Raw genomic sequence first — 15,306 nt, 5'->3', positions numbered from 1 at the left:
CTATTTAGTGCTTATTAATAATATAAGGTGGAAGTCAAGTTCTTCCATAGTTTAAACACCAAATATTTAAAATAATTAAGGTCCTATATGATAAAATAATCAAGTCCAATATATAATAATTTTTAAACTACGTATCCAATAATTATACAATTCACGTATCGCAATAATTAACTACGTTGATTCATAAAGGTTTTTTTTTCATTTTACTTTATCTTTTGATTCGCAGAGCCGGAAACATAATTCATTTTAATCTTATCGTCAGCGTAACTAATTCTATAAATAAACACACAAAATGTGTCACTCATATCAAATGTCGTGAGAATCTTGCGAATGGATTCATATTTTCGATAGAAAGATTCTATTCTATTCTATTTTAATTATTACACTGAAAGAAAAATGTATTAAATTTTAATAAATAATCATTTGAATAATATTAACATAACATTTATTTACAAAAAATAAATATTTGCTAAATTAATAAAAAATAAAATAGTTAAATGACAATAAATTCTTATATCAAATAAATATAAATTTACATTCAGTAAATGTTCAATTGGCATTATTCAAACAAATATTTATTAAAATTTAGTATATTTTTTTGCAGTGTGTATATTAAATTACACAAAGTTGTTTTTTTTTTAATAATGCATAAACACCGTGTCCCTTGTTTTTTGTCTCGCAAGGAAGAGTAAACACAATGAGATGACGGTTACGATTCTGGCCGGTGTTTGATTAAACGGGATTAATGTCCCCGGGGCGATCTCAAGTGGCGAGGAGAAAACGAGCGCGTGTCGTAAGCGCGTGCCTCCCCGAAGTCGCCATAGCTCGATTCTTCCTCACCCCTTCGTCGTCCCACGTGCGTGCCCTCTCGAGCCCACTCCTCTGGTCGAGCCGACCCTTCCGCTACTATGACGGAAGCCCTTTCCACGTGAAACTGGGAGAGGATCGAATCGTCGAACCGTCGCTCGATCGCATTAAGCGGATTTCATTCGGCCTCCAAACGATCGTGCAAACAAACCGCTCGACTGGCGTCAGCGACTCATTTTCAGTGCGCTTATTGTACAAAGCGTAACGACGACGGGACTGCCATGGGAAGAATGTTGATCTCCGACGAATCAACATCTCTTGGGATACCGGGGATGTAAACTCGCGTTTACGTTCTACTGCGTTTTAATTTTCTTCTTTACATGCGTGTCTCGTAAACGAAACGTTCAACCTTTTTTTCGCAAGGAAGCAGCGCAAGGAAACGTTTATTTGTGATGATACAAGTTTGTTTGAGTGTGATTCATTGTCAAAATGAAAATTAATCCAGTTCTGTGATTAGATTCAAAATAGATAACAAATATTAACGTATGCATTTATTAATTGATGATAAAATAAATTTGAATCAGATTTAATATAATTTTTTAGTTAAATTATTTAACTAAAATTCAATATTTTAATTAAACTAACATATGAATAGAAAATTAAAAAATTATAAAGCGATTTTGATAAAAAAATTATAAAAGGAAACATATTTTACTACATAAATATTTCTTTAGAAGTAGTAGAACGATATTTTGCCCACATCTTGTGTATCCATCGATACTTAGAGATAATCGAGGATCGAGGACATTAAAAAGATCACGAGATATTGTATCTTTTAGGGTGGGGCTGAGTATGCCGGCTTGAAACGCGTTTGGGAAAAACGATCGCAGGTACAGGATCCTTCACCGATTTACGATTTGAGTCGCGCGAACGCAGGATCATCGACGTAGGGCACAATAGGCGGTCGTGTTGCTCGTTGCCTTTTCCAGGATCGAGCTGTCCGTCTACCTGCGTCTATAATCCGGAAGCGTTCGCAGGAGCACGCACGAGCAGGCACGTTGTAAGAGATATTACATCGTGGGATCGCCCGATGTGATTTTGTACATCTCTCGTACGAAAAGGAGATCGCTCCGAATCTCCTTCCCTTTCTTCTTAGACAATACACGCGATCGACTTCCGTCGGACCACCCGGATGATACTGTGCGACAATTTTAGAGCTTTCCTGTGATACCTATTAAAATGGACCAGGAATTACTTTTTGTATATATTGATTAATTTTCTATTGCACCCATTTTGCTGCATTGCTAGAAAAGTGATAAAAATTAAAAATTAAAAGTTGCAATGCTCAAATTTTGAAAACCCATGACATTATAATTGAAAGTATAGAAAGAAAGTGATGTTATGCATATTCAGTATCATATTCTAATTAACATTAAAAGAGTCGATATCCTGCTAAAACTGCTAAAAGTTGGTAATTTTCTATTCTTATTTTCGATTAGTCAAAAATTATTTTGATATTATGTAACGTTACTCTCTAAAACTTTTAGAGTGAATCTTACTCTTAAAAATTGAAAACTAAACCATTCTTTATCAAGACTTGAGAGTGAGATTCCATTCCGAAGTGTTTTTTAGACAGTATAATTATTTGTATTATATTATATTCACATATTTTTATTATTCATATATTTAATACGAATAAAGAAAAACAAAATTGAAGTAATTAGCGGAGCTAAAATAACACTATCCAGCGGTATTAACGTTAAAGCCTTGTTTCAATTCAGAATTTTAAAAGTGCTCCACTCTCAAAAGTTGCTAACTTTGAAATAGGTTGCTTTTCTATCAACACAGCGATTTATAATATTTGTGACTTCTTCTGCGCCTACAATTTAGACTCTCCATACATATATTTATTTCTTCATTTCTGCCTTGCAAAATAGAATCATTTTCCTCGCGAATAAGCTTGAGTGTTCATCAGTTCATCGAATGTATTATACAGCAGATCCGAGTTTGAACAAGTCGGCAAAAGTTGCAGAAAGCACGGTTGGTCGCGCGAGCGAATGGCGAAACGTTGTCGGCGAAGAACAGCTGATTTATGTCCATTGTGGTCGGCACTCCGAGTAATTCCGCTGCGACGAGTGCACGAGTAAACGTATATGCTGTTTATCTTCGCCCACGTGGCCAAGCTCATTCTATCACGTGTCTTGATATCCTTCAATTCCAAGAGATTGATTAAAAGCGCAAAAATATTTAGATCAAACAATTTGACTTTTCAAAATCGAAAAATATTAGAAGGGTTGTTAGCTTTATTTTTAAGTATTATTTTGCTTGTTTAGAATATATTTCTAATATATTTAGAATTTATGAAATTCTTATGATTACTGCACTGAAAAAAATACTAAATCTTAATAAATATAAATATTTATTTTTTGAATAATTTTAAGTAATATTTATTAAATATATTTAAGTAATATTTACTAAATGTAAACATATTTATTTAACAACAAAAATTTAATTTAATTAATTATAAATTATAAATCAAATTAATTATAATTCATTAATTTGATTTAACTATCTTTTTTTATTAAGTAAATATTTATTTACTGTAAGTAAATGTTTACTTATATAATATTCAAAGAAATATATATTAAAATTTAATAAATATTTTTCAGTGTATGTTCTTTAGCTTTCTGAAAAAATATAAAAAGAATCTCCTTTCTAAAATCTTCAATTAATAGATGCCAGCGTGGCTGAAAAAACAATCCCATCGACCAAATGGAACGAAATGCACATTTCCGTCGCATATTTCGTCGCAATCCCTAATTCCAGTCACTTAGGTATCTCGTCCATAAATTACTGTTCAGTCTGTCTGGCTGTACTCGCGAAGAACAAGACCGAGGAGCCAGGAAGAGACACACAGGTGCTGTGTAGAGACCGGCGCGGGGGCTGCCGAATGCACGCACGGTCTGCACCGACAAATTTCGACCGGCCGATCGTGGTTATCGTTTGATCCGGTCGCGAGATTGCGCTATTCCAACGCTTAATCCTCGTCGGTCGTCTCGATCCCGATGCGATGTCGGTAGCCCGATCCCGATCCCAAGGACCGAGATATTTGGCTGCGTATTCGGTGCGCGCGTTAGACCGTCTCTCAAATAAAGCAATCGCCAAGATCAGACAACAACGCGGCAGCGTTTGTCCCTTTATCCGCCTACCCTTCTTTTACGCAACCCTTCCCGTCTGATAACAAAAGTAGCCACTGGCTGCTGGCTGCAGTCGGGCTCTCCTTTGTCAGAAAACGAAGCCTGCTGACAGAGCGAAGGTGGTAGTCGACTCCGCAGAATTAATCGCCTTGGGGAATATTTACATTCTCGTCCAAAAGGACCCTATCCCATCGCCTGTCTCCATCTCACTTTTTCTCCCACGACAATCCCCGGATCTGGTATTCCTCCTCTTCCTCCTCCATCGTGGAGATCCTCGCGGTTAGATGCGATCATGAATCGGCACTTCGCGATAATCGCTTACGCTAGTTTGATCTTATACACGGCGGAGACCGCAGCGGGGATGAAAAAATGTTAAATGCCACGCGACGTGAAACGAATATAAAACGTATACTAGAGTATTAGCTTCCTGAATATTTTAATTGTTCAATTAAGAAAAATAAATCTATTTTTGATCAAAGCTAATCTTGTGCTTAATATTTCAGAACGAATTTACACTTTTCGCAAATAAATAAAAAAAGTCATAGATTTACGTCAAATTATTAATATCCTTTTAAAATACTTATTAACATCAAAAATTATTAAATTACTTATCAATTTAATTTGTGATATTACTATTCTAATTAAAGAAATCTGATTAGATCTTAAAATCTTATATCAAATGTACTATTAATTTTAGTTTTCACAATTCAGAAATTATTTTAAAATAGTTCTTACACGTAACATTTTAATATTTGAATGTAATAATTTTCGTATGTATTCAACACAATAATTTCTGTTTAAACGAAACTGTAACTAAGCTTGTTAGCTTAGTTATAACAAATATGTGAAGAAATATGAGAGAAAATATTTTTATTTTTTCCATATAATAAAGCAATTGGCAAAACGCTCTTTTTCGGGAAAAGGGATGTTGCTGTTCAAGTTAGCACTTGGAATCTACTTTTCTCGCCGTTCCGATAGAAGAGGACGTTCGAGTGTGACGGTTTGCAAACGGAAGTTTGCTCTATCCCCCAAATAACATTAAACGTGAAAGGGCGGAGGCATTCTATTGTCATTGAAACTGGTCGGTTTATGATTTTCCAACAGTGTTTATTTAGCATCTCTTCTTTTATCAATATTTTCCAAAAAATTTCATATTTATCTAACTTCTGCGGTATCCAGAAGTTCACGTTTATATGTTTTCGTACGCGAAACTTAGAAGCGAAACTAAAGCGATCCACTGCCTTGTTTAATTAACTTCTTTAATTGTTTAATTAATTTTTACAGCATGGAAAAATCACTATCGGATAAGGTGGTACAATTTCGAACATATAATTCTAAATGAATTCAATTTTCAGAGTTCAAAATTTTTTCCTGTTTGATATTTTTTAATATCCATATAATTAGAGAGTTACCCTTAAACCTCAAAAATTAGTTGTACATGTTTAAATTGTACATGTTCAAAACCACCTTATTACCTTAGTGAAATTGAAATATTATTATATTTTGAGAATACAACGGAATAATGAATTATAACAAATCTTACTCAAGGAAAACTTGTATATAAAGCTTTTAAAGAAGTGAATAATTGATTCAGGAGGTTTCAGAAAGTTCTAGTGCTCTTACACGTTAATGCTAATAAATACTTGCTTCTCGAAATTTGAAAGTTTCATCTGCTGAAAGAAAAATAGATCGAGAATGTGCACACCCTGGACGCGTGAGAAGGAAGAAAAGGAAGGAAGGAGTCATTGCCGAAGGAAGAAGTCTGCAGGTTCTCAAATTGCGATGAAACCGGGCACCGATGCGTCGCGCGGGTTTCATATAACGACCGGACCACCGATGGCGGTGCTGCCCATCTCTTTTACTTCTTCGACGGATACTCATTCATCCATCGATCCCGACGTGCTGCCTAATTCTTGCTCGAAGGAATTGCATGCACATACGAAAAATGGATCGACACTGATAAATAATGATAACGAGTCTCGAAAACACAAGATATGAGAAACATGGGAAGTTAGATAATTAAAATAATTTTGAACATTATGTATATTTTGAACATTATGTAATAATAACGCGATCATAATTATTTAAAGATTAATAAGATAATACAATATATAGTAAGATATGTAAAACTACATAAAACAGTTGTTGTAGAATAATTTTATTTTGTAAAAATACATCGCTTTTTCAGTCTCGCAGGAAGTATAGCTATATGCTGTATTAAAAATAAATTATAATATGCACAATTCAGCGGATGATATAATACAGCGCTTAAGATTAACTAATTTAACGAGCTATGATACAAAATTTACAGATATATTTACACGTATCGCTAATATTCTGTACGAGATCGTTATTATTGGTTATCACATTTTTCGGTATTATTCATGAAGGTCTTATGGATGTAAAATAGTCACAAAGATGAATTTCAAAATTGTTGAAAGTATAAAATTTGTGGAAAAATATAATTGATAAATATTATCAAATGTGATTTTAAAACAATATATACAAATTGACGAAATGACTCGTCCAATTTGTCAATTACAAATACTTTTTTAATTTAAAGGCACATGTCTCAGATCAATAATATTAGTCTATTAGAATAATTAATAATTGTCCAAATCTCTATACTAGATTTGTCGAAATCAACCTACTGAATTCTATCTTTCTGATCAAATACTTTCATGCAGAATTTATATTCTATCATTTTATACAAAAAGGACGGTTTTGCTACAAATTTAAATAGATACAGATCCTAAAATAATTCTGTTAAACTGTCAAAATTATTATGTAGGACGTTTAAACTAATTGCTAAAATGTTAAAACTTTTTACAGCATTATTTGAATTTCCTATATAATTATTTAGATAATTCAAGAAAAAAAATCGTTTTTAATCATTTTTAAATCTGTATCTACCTAAATTTTTACGTCAATAAAATCTTCTTTCCATGTAGCTTCGATTGTTTTAACTTCGATCATGATTAAATAGCGTCTATAAACTCGCGAATCACTACTCTACAAAGAAGTACTCGCGGATTCTTGTTAGATCAGCTTCTTTTTGCTTGGCGAACTTGACTTCCGGTATTGCGACAAACGAACGCACTCCCTCTTTCTCTTCTTCTTCTTCTTCTTCTTCTTCTTCTTCTTCTTCTTCTTCTTCTTCTTCCTTCTTGCGTCTTTCTCTTTTTTACTGCAGCAAGTCATAAAGTGCAGTGATGTAGGATTGAGCCATCTGCAGCGTCTCGTATTTCGATAACTGTCTATCGTTGCCCAGGGTCGGCAGGTAAGCGCGTAGCCTGTCGAACGCCTTGTTCAGATTCTGCATTCGCCTCCTCTCGCGCGCGTTCGCAGCCAGCCGACGTTTCCTCACGATAGTTGAGTTGACGTACTTGCCTCTTCTGCGGGAATCCCGTCCGCCGGAAATGACGTGCGCATTCTCCGGATGATCCGCGCCTCCGTCGCTGACCTCATCCGCATCCTCCTCACTGTCGCCGTCCAACGTCCTGTCAGACAAACCGCCACTGCTGGAGTTGCTGATAATGCTGTCATGGCAGGACCGCGTTTTATCGGCGTCTAGGTTGATTGTCTCCTCGACGTCCTCGCGCTCGACGTCCAAATGGATCATCTCCTCGGCCACGAAATGATCCATCGCGTCCACGTGCAGTCGCTTGTTCCCAATGTTACTCAGCCCGATCATCGATCCTTTCTTCGTCGTCATGTTTCTCTTGTCCTTAATAGTCGAGTCCAGTAGCCGATATGTCGGCGCACTGTTAATCGTTTCCGGTTCTGAGGAGATCGACAACGTGGTAGCGGGACTGACGGATCGCAGACTGGCCGTTGGACTCGGGGTGTGCCAACCGTCGCTGCAATTGCTGTTGTCGTAGACGAGATTCTGTGGCACAGTGAGGGTACTGACGGGTGGCAGGCCGATGGCGGTCTTACTCGTCGTCTTTGCGTAATTCAGGTCCAGGTACGTGCAAGCAGATACGAGCGGCTCGTCCTCGCGCGGCGGGAACATGTATCCGTAGCGAAACATCTCCTGCAGTTCCATAGCAGGATCTGCGCGTTGGATCGATGCACACGACTCCACGTAGACAGCGAAGAATAAGTCTTTCTTTTCTCCCCGATTAAAAAAATCCCCTTTCACTGAAACTTCGCACTTCTTTCAACGGAATGGAGAACGAAGACACCGTCTCCCTTGTTTTATCACGGCCTTGATAAAACTCCTCTTAATTGGATCGAACGAGATATCAAAGAGCGCGGTAATACTAAAATCGACGACAGTGGAATAGGATGAACCCGGATGACTTTCTCGCGCGTTGATCAATTCTCGTCGAGCCACGGGGTGGTTCTGAAGTCGGGTGGACCGGAGCCGGGATATTTATGCGTTCGCGGAGCGAGGCACCCTCGCGTAGCACGTGCCGGGCCACCAATCATGATCGAGCTCGGTTCCCCACTTTGCGATTGGTACCGGGGCCCGGGACCCGACTGGACTGGGATACGCGAGCGGGGGCCGCAACAGGTGGCCCGGCGCCTCCGTCGTACACGCACGATCTTCTCGCACATGGAGCTGCATAACCATTAAAGTCATAGCGCACAAAAAGATGTGAGCAGAGGAACAAAATCGCGGTCAAGCATTCTCGAAAATGAATTGAGCTAGGTCGTAGTTGGATTAACTTGTTGAAGTTCTACTTCTGTCTTTTTTTTTATCACACAGAATAGAATTTTCGTTTAGAGTTTTTTTGAGCAAAAGGACACAATTAAGTGGAATTATAATGGCGATGACGAGTACCCTCTTTTGTAATAACTTGCTGTGTGTCTACTGCACACTACCTGCTACTAAGACACTTCCTCATTTTACGTTCTTACGTCGTTTTACGTCAAACGCGAACCGGAAAATTACTCTTAACATGTGCACAGGGGAGAATATGCACCTCGCTCCGATACAACAGACCTCGTGGCAGGTGGAAAGTATTATATTAAGTATTGTAATTGGAACACCTTATTTTATATAACTATCCAACAATATATAATTTACCAGAATGTAAAAGATGTCGTAAAAGTGAGTTTTGTTATTTTTTTTTAAACGTCTTGTACATTACATGCGAAAATAATCTCAGATTCATTGAAAGCATTAAAAGTGAAAGATTTCTGAATATCGTATTGCACAAACAAATCTCAGAGTCAAAAATATTATCTTCTTAAAAAAGCTTTATGTTTTTATCTTTATTAATTATGGCAAAGTGCAAGTTTATATAAAAATTCATTCATTATTACATTTAGAAAAAAAGACATAGTAGTGATAACTACAAGTTTATTATATGAAGAATTAATGTACACATACATAGTTAAAAAAGCATTTTATAATTTTTGAAATTATATATATTAATTCTACATGTAAAACTTGTACAGTTGTAACCTTTAGTTGCCATTTGCATGGTTAAAATAATAATATAGTTGTCCCTAAAAATGACAATGTTGTCTCTATAAATTACATATAGCTAAATTATGGTAATTGCATTTTTCTCTCAGTGTATAAATTAAATTCAGGTTGTACATTCCGTGGATGATACCTTATAGAGCTGATTCCTTGCACTGGTAATTTACTCTCTCTAAGGAACAGTTGTATTATAAAAATATTTAGTCTTTAAATATGATCTAAAGAAAGATCAATTTGAAATTTTCCAAAATGCATTAACTTCGTTCGAGTGTCATGTGAATCGAGAGATCGGCAGGCCGGGTCACTCGCTTTTCCGAGATAAAAATGGGGATACACGTGTCTGCACAAAAGGGTGCAAATACTTTAAAGGCGTAAGGTCCAGTTACATCTTTACTCGCTCAATTAGCGAAAACAGGTAGGATAAGGTTTGCGGCGACCACGACACGGTGGTCCGTAGCAACCCGATCTCTGTCATTCCTCATTCCGAACGCGCAGCCGTCTTGGATTTCGGAGATCGCCTCACAGCCGCCCGAAAATTCTTCCTAAGTAGTCGGAACGATAATCCTCTACTTAAAAACCTTCCGTATCTTTTTGGTAAGAACACCCGTGCAAAACGCGAACGCGCACGACTCTGCGGCACGACGCGCGATTTCGTCTCGAGTGTCCCAGGTACGGCAAGGTTTCCTTAAAAAAATGCGAAAACTTGTGAGATAGAAAAAATAAACAGAAAAAGAAACAGTAAAGAACAATAAAAAAAAGACATGCTTGATTCAATTCCTAAAATTATTAGAAATCTTAGAAATATAGAAAAGTTTAGAAAATATATATTTGTATTATTTTTTGAAAATTTGGTTAATTTTAGATATAATTTATAGATATAGAATTCAATTTTTTAGATACAATTAGAATTTTATGTAATGTCTCTTTGCTTGTATTAATACCTTATCAGTTTTCATAAATTTCGATTTTCGCATTAAAATCTTCGAATTTGAAATTTTTTAGAGAAATTGTAATTAAAAAAAATTTTAATTAATAAATGAAATTCACATGATGTATAATAAATAATTGTATAATAATTTATACAAACACTTGCCGGTTCAAATCATTAATCCTAAATAAAATACTTAATGCACGTTTCATTATATTATTTCATATATAAATATATATTATTTCATAAATTATCAACGATACTTAAAGACTCCCTCATTAGATCATTCCAAAGTAATATATTATAATGTCTTCTGAATTTTTACTCTGGGAGTCAAAACAATTTTTTTCTTGCGGATAGTTACGTAGACATTGGCCCCAGGTGCTATGAGATTTTTCTTGCATCACGTTCCCCGTCAATTTCCAATATCCCGCGCGAGATATTCTCGCTTTTTTCCGTTCATCAGGCACAATTTAAAAATTGATCGCTTTCATCTATTATCATCTTGTTCCACGGATGGAATTGTGGCGGAACTAATAATTAGGACGGCGCAACGTAAGTCTGGCCTACCTGCCTCTCTGCCCTTGCCCTAATCCACCTATACATATATATATATATATATACCTCTACCTTTTACCTTTGTATCTACCTGCCCGTGACGTCGGAGTTGCGCGCACAACCCACTCATTCCGCTGCGTGTCTGGACTCCTTGACTTGCCAGAAACTCGCCGCAATCGAAACGGACCAGATAACGCATTTATCAAGAAACGGCTTTCCTTAAGAAATTACACGGCTCATAACACGGTTTTGATTTTCATGATTTTCATTTACAAATGTAAATTGAGAATGCATACTATGCCACGAAGAATGCTTTATTTTATAATTAAAAATAATTGCATATTTAAACAATTTTCTTAATATCGACAATAATCTATAACAAAAATTAAGAATGCCAAAATAAATGTAATAAATTATCTATAAAAATTATTTATGTATTGTTATATAATAGATACGAAAAGTGTGTGGAAAAACAGTCAGAGATAATTCGCTGCATAGATAAAGCGCTTTGAGAAACGAAGACATATTTTGATAACAAGTGTAGAATTAAGTAATGCGGTGCTTGAAATGAGGATTGCACGAATCGTTGTGGGAGCGGCAAAGAAGAAAGAAGCGAAGAAGAGGAACTGCGCGCAAGGCGGTCCGCCGCCGCGGTGCAGGGTGGATCCGCCATCAGGATACGCCCTGGGCGTGAGTCGAGTAATTAAATACAAAGTGAACTCATTTGTGGAGCTCGGTGGCAAATAACATGTTACCCGGCAACTAGCGGTAATTTATGAGAGCGCCGTATGACGGCGATCCCACCGCCGGCCCTCCACGAAGATTTCCTATCCCCCCCCCTATTATTTTTGTGCGCGTCTATCCCTGTATTTCAGCCAGGGCCAGCTCGATGAATATACATTCACAGATAGAGACGTAAGCTTTCGCGGACTGGACGAAATATTTTGGGGCTGAAATTCTTATATTCGAAGGAACGCCGTTTATTCCACCCTCATCCTCAATCGACTGACCTTTCCCTTCCTCTTTACCACGGCCACGTTTCATCAATAATTCATTGAATCCTGCGTGCTGATAGATATGTTCTCCATTAGATCGAGAAGCGAGCAATTAACCCAAAATCATTATTGCTACCTTCCGAGAACGGATTGCCGTCCTTCATAACTTGCAACTCACTCACTCGCTCATATCTTCCGAATTTAAGTATTCCTTAAAATCTTTCTAAAGTATGTTAAGAAGATAACTTAAGAGCATTCCACACACATTTTTGTCTGAAATTAGTCTCTATTAGTATCTATTCATTTTTTGTATCTATCTATAAAAAGATAGCTAAAAAGATATTGAAAATGGTAGCACTAATTTAAAAAAAAATGTATCATAAAATTGTCAATATCTTGAAAACAATATTATTATTAAATTATAATGATTATTAAAAAAAATATAAATAATGTGTGGCACACATTATTCAACAATTATCTTTACTATTTCTACGATAAATATCATATAATTGCAAAAATTATAATCATATAGATATATAAATTATAATTACATAAAAGATCTAAGTTTGAATCCCGGTTGAGATAGTATTCTTCGCAACAATAAATTCTTTGCAATATTTTAAGATACCTATTAACATTATTATTAAATTGATGATCAATATAAAATGTTAATTTAGTTTCAATTTATGATTGCATTTCAAGTTTCAAATTGGCGTACATAAAACTGAAAAATATATTTGTAAAAATTTGCATATAAATATTGTCAAGCACAAAGATCCGTTTTGATCAAAAATAGAAATCTTTTTCTTATTTAATTTAATAAAAATTCTCCTTGTTTTTGTGTATCACAAATGTAATTCTTCAAATATATATATAATAGTAATAATAAATTAAAATTAAATTAAATTAATAAAAAAGTTTTCGCAAATAAAAAAATAGCACAATATGGACATATAAATAATTTGTTTCTCATTTGTCTTCTTTTTTTTAATTATTAGGTGAGCTACTGCTTCTGATGCATGGCCAGAGTGCTTCTCAGCTCTGCTCTCGTGTCTACACAGCCAGCCAGACAGGACGAACTTGTAGAGGCTTGTTAGGAGAGTGCGTGCCGCGCTGATTCCGGGAATACAATTACCGCATTATACGGTTCCGCTTTTCAGATTCCTCATTCTGTCCTTACGGGAGAGTGCTGCTGCCGCCGCCGTTTCATTTTGTTGCCCGGTGATTCTAAGCATGACGTGCGCTCCTCTATTCTGCTGAACGCGTGAAACATTTCTCAAACGAGGCCCCATCGCCGTAACGAAGGCTCGAAACGAGACGAGCGATCGGCCCGCAGTGATTTCTTCGTCTTGGAACACCAATCGATCCAATCGACGTTTCTAAGGAATGCAATATACCCTGCACGATCGCCTGTTAAATCGGATGCTCATTGACGTCTCCATAATTTCATTGAGCTACAGATTCTGCTTGTTATTTTAGAATAGGGATATTTGGAATTTCATTCTGCCCTTTGCGAATAAGGATTTCCTATTCTGTTATCATACTACAAATTTGGAAATAAATAGAACTTTAAATTATTAATTTGTAATTTACTTTAAATTATATACAAAATTAAACTACAAATTAATCATTTAAAATTCTATTTATTTCCAAATTTAATATTATTTGATAATATAATAATAATTAATATGAAATCCTTATTGATAAATAGTACAACAAATAGCTCCAAATACAGTAATATGTATTCTAAAATAACAAACACATTGTGAAGCTAAATAAAATTATAGGGATGTCAATTTTTAATTATAAATCCATAAAAATTAAAAATTGAAAGTTCTATGTATCTACTTACTTTTAAATAATTGACCAATGAAAAACAAAGATAAAATGAAGACTGTTGGGAGTCATGGTAAACACTGCTCAATTAATTAATATAAAAATTCACTTAATAATTCAATTAAAAATACATTGCTTCACAAATCATATGTTTTGGTTTCGAATTAAATATTAAATGATATCAAAATATCAACCCTTCATTTTTCTTCAATGCAATATTAATATAAATTAATAACGTACAAAAAGCTTCTTTTTTATCAATTTGTAAAAATTCTAGTAGATAGATGATTTGCATAATTTTTATAACTTTTCAATAATAATTACTTGAAATAAAAAATATATAATAATAAATCTTCTCTAATAATTCTCTAATAATCGGAGTCTTATCAAGCTGACAAATTTTTGGAATTGTGGAAATTGGGGTCCACAATCGTTGTATCATACGTATTATATATTGCAACGAGATTATTAGAAATTACGGAAATGATGGCCCGCGCATTTCTAAACGTCCCCGTATTGGGCAGTCTAAAAAGAGCGGCGAGAGAAGGATCTCGGACAACGGATCTACGTTCTTCCGGATACGATGGACGATTATCGACAATAACTTCATTTTACCCTGGGACCGATTTCTCAGTGGTTTTTGGTGCGTCTGATCGCACCGCGATCGAGATGTGCCGCCTAGTTATTTGCGCCCCGATATGCCATTTCACCCAACGTAATCGCTAATTGACTTCCAGATTTCAGGGAAGACACAAAGTCGCAAACGAAAAGTGGACCCACTCCCGCGTCGTTATACTTCTACGTCGCGGTTGACCACTGAAAGTCTTAAACTAGTCGCTAGCTGTCGTCAGCTACGGAACACCGATCTCTCGGAGAATTGGCTTTATGATTTCGACGAACGCACGTTTACTATCAGAGATCGTAAAGTCACTCTATTTCTTTACAGACAACGCGTTGTAAGCGAGAGAATTAATTAAAATTCTGAAAAAGGTTGAAAAAGGACGAAAAAATTGAAAGAATAGAAAAAGTTTCTAATTAAATTTACTAGAATTTTAGTTGAGGTTACCGGAATTGATCGAGATAATCAGAATCTTCTGATTCGTTCATTTTCAAGACACCAGACATTTTTCTCAGTGTGATAAAAAAATGATTAATTATAAAACAATTTATAAGTAATTAATATTAAATATAAATTACATTCCTCTTACATAAATGATACATCAATGTTTATGATAAAAGTCATCTTCGCTAATGATCACATTAGATTAGATGATTAAAGGAAACTAATGTACGCTCCATTCATCGATGGAGGAAGGACAATGGAAAAACAAAGGATGTAATAAAGGAAAATGGTATACCTTCCTACAAATGATGATATAGAAGCTGGGAAGAAAGCTGAGGGTCACTTGCAATCACCACCGACCATTCTTATGTTTTTAACATTCATGAAATACACGCGCGCGCGTTGGCAACGTTAATCGGACATAATATATGTATTGTAATATGGTAACGATCGACGTTACACACACACATACACACACACACACA

General features: G+C 35.6%; 2 protein-coding genes across 2 annotated transcripts in view; one reads left to right on the top strand and one right to left on the bottom strand.

Moving 5' to 3' along the window:
* Positions 1-7,188: 7,188 nt before the first annotated feature.
* Positions 7,189-8,052, bottom strand: LOC105621994 (twist-related protein). The gene has a single exon (XM_012203426.1). The coding sequence runs from the start codon at positions 8,050-8,052 to the stop codon at positions 7,189-7,191; it is 864 nt and encodes a 287-aa protein (XP_012058816.1).
* A 3,442-nt stretch (positions 8,053-11,494) lies between these two features.
* The window catches only part of LOC105622076 (protein no-on-transient A-like), a 32,975-nt gene continuing 29,163 nt past the window's right edge, over positions 11,495-15,306 (top strand). Inside the window, exon 1 of the mRNA XM_012203510.1 lies at positions 11,495-11,617. Within this exon, the coding sequence (XP_012058900.1) occupies positions 11,495-11,617 (123 nt within the window). The remainder of the gene's footprint in view (positions 11,618-15,306) is intronic.

Source organism: Atta cephalotes, assembly GCF_000143395.1.
Source record: "Atta cephalotes unplaced genomic scaffold scaffold00039, whole genome shotgun sequence".
NCBI classification, from domain to species: domain Eukaryota; kingdom Metazoa; phylum Arthropoda; class Insecta; order Hymenoptera; family Formicidae; genus Atta; species Atta cephalotes.
The sequence above is the reverse complement of the archived record's forward strand: the minus strand, read 5'-3'. Positions and strand labels throughout refer to the sequence as shown.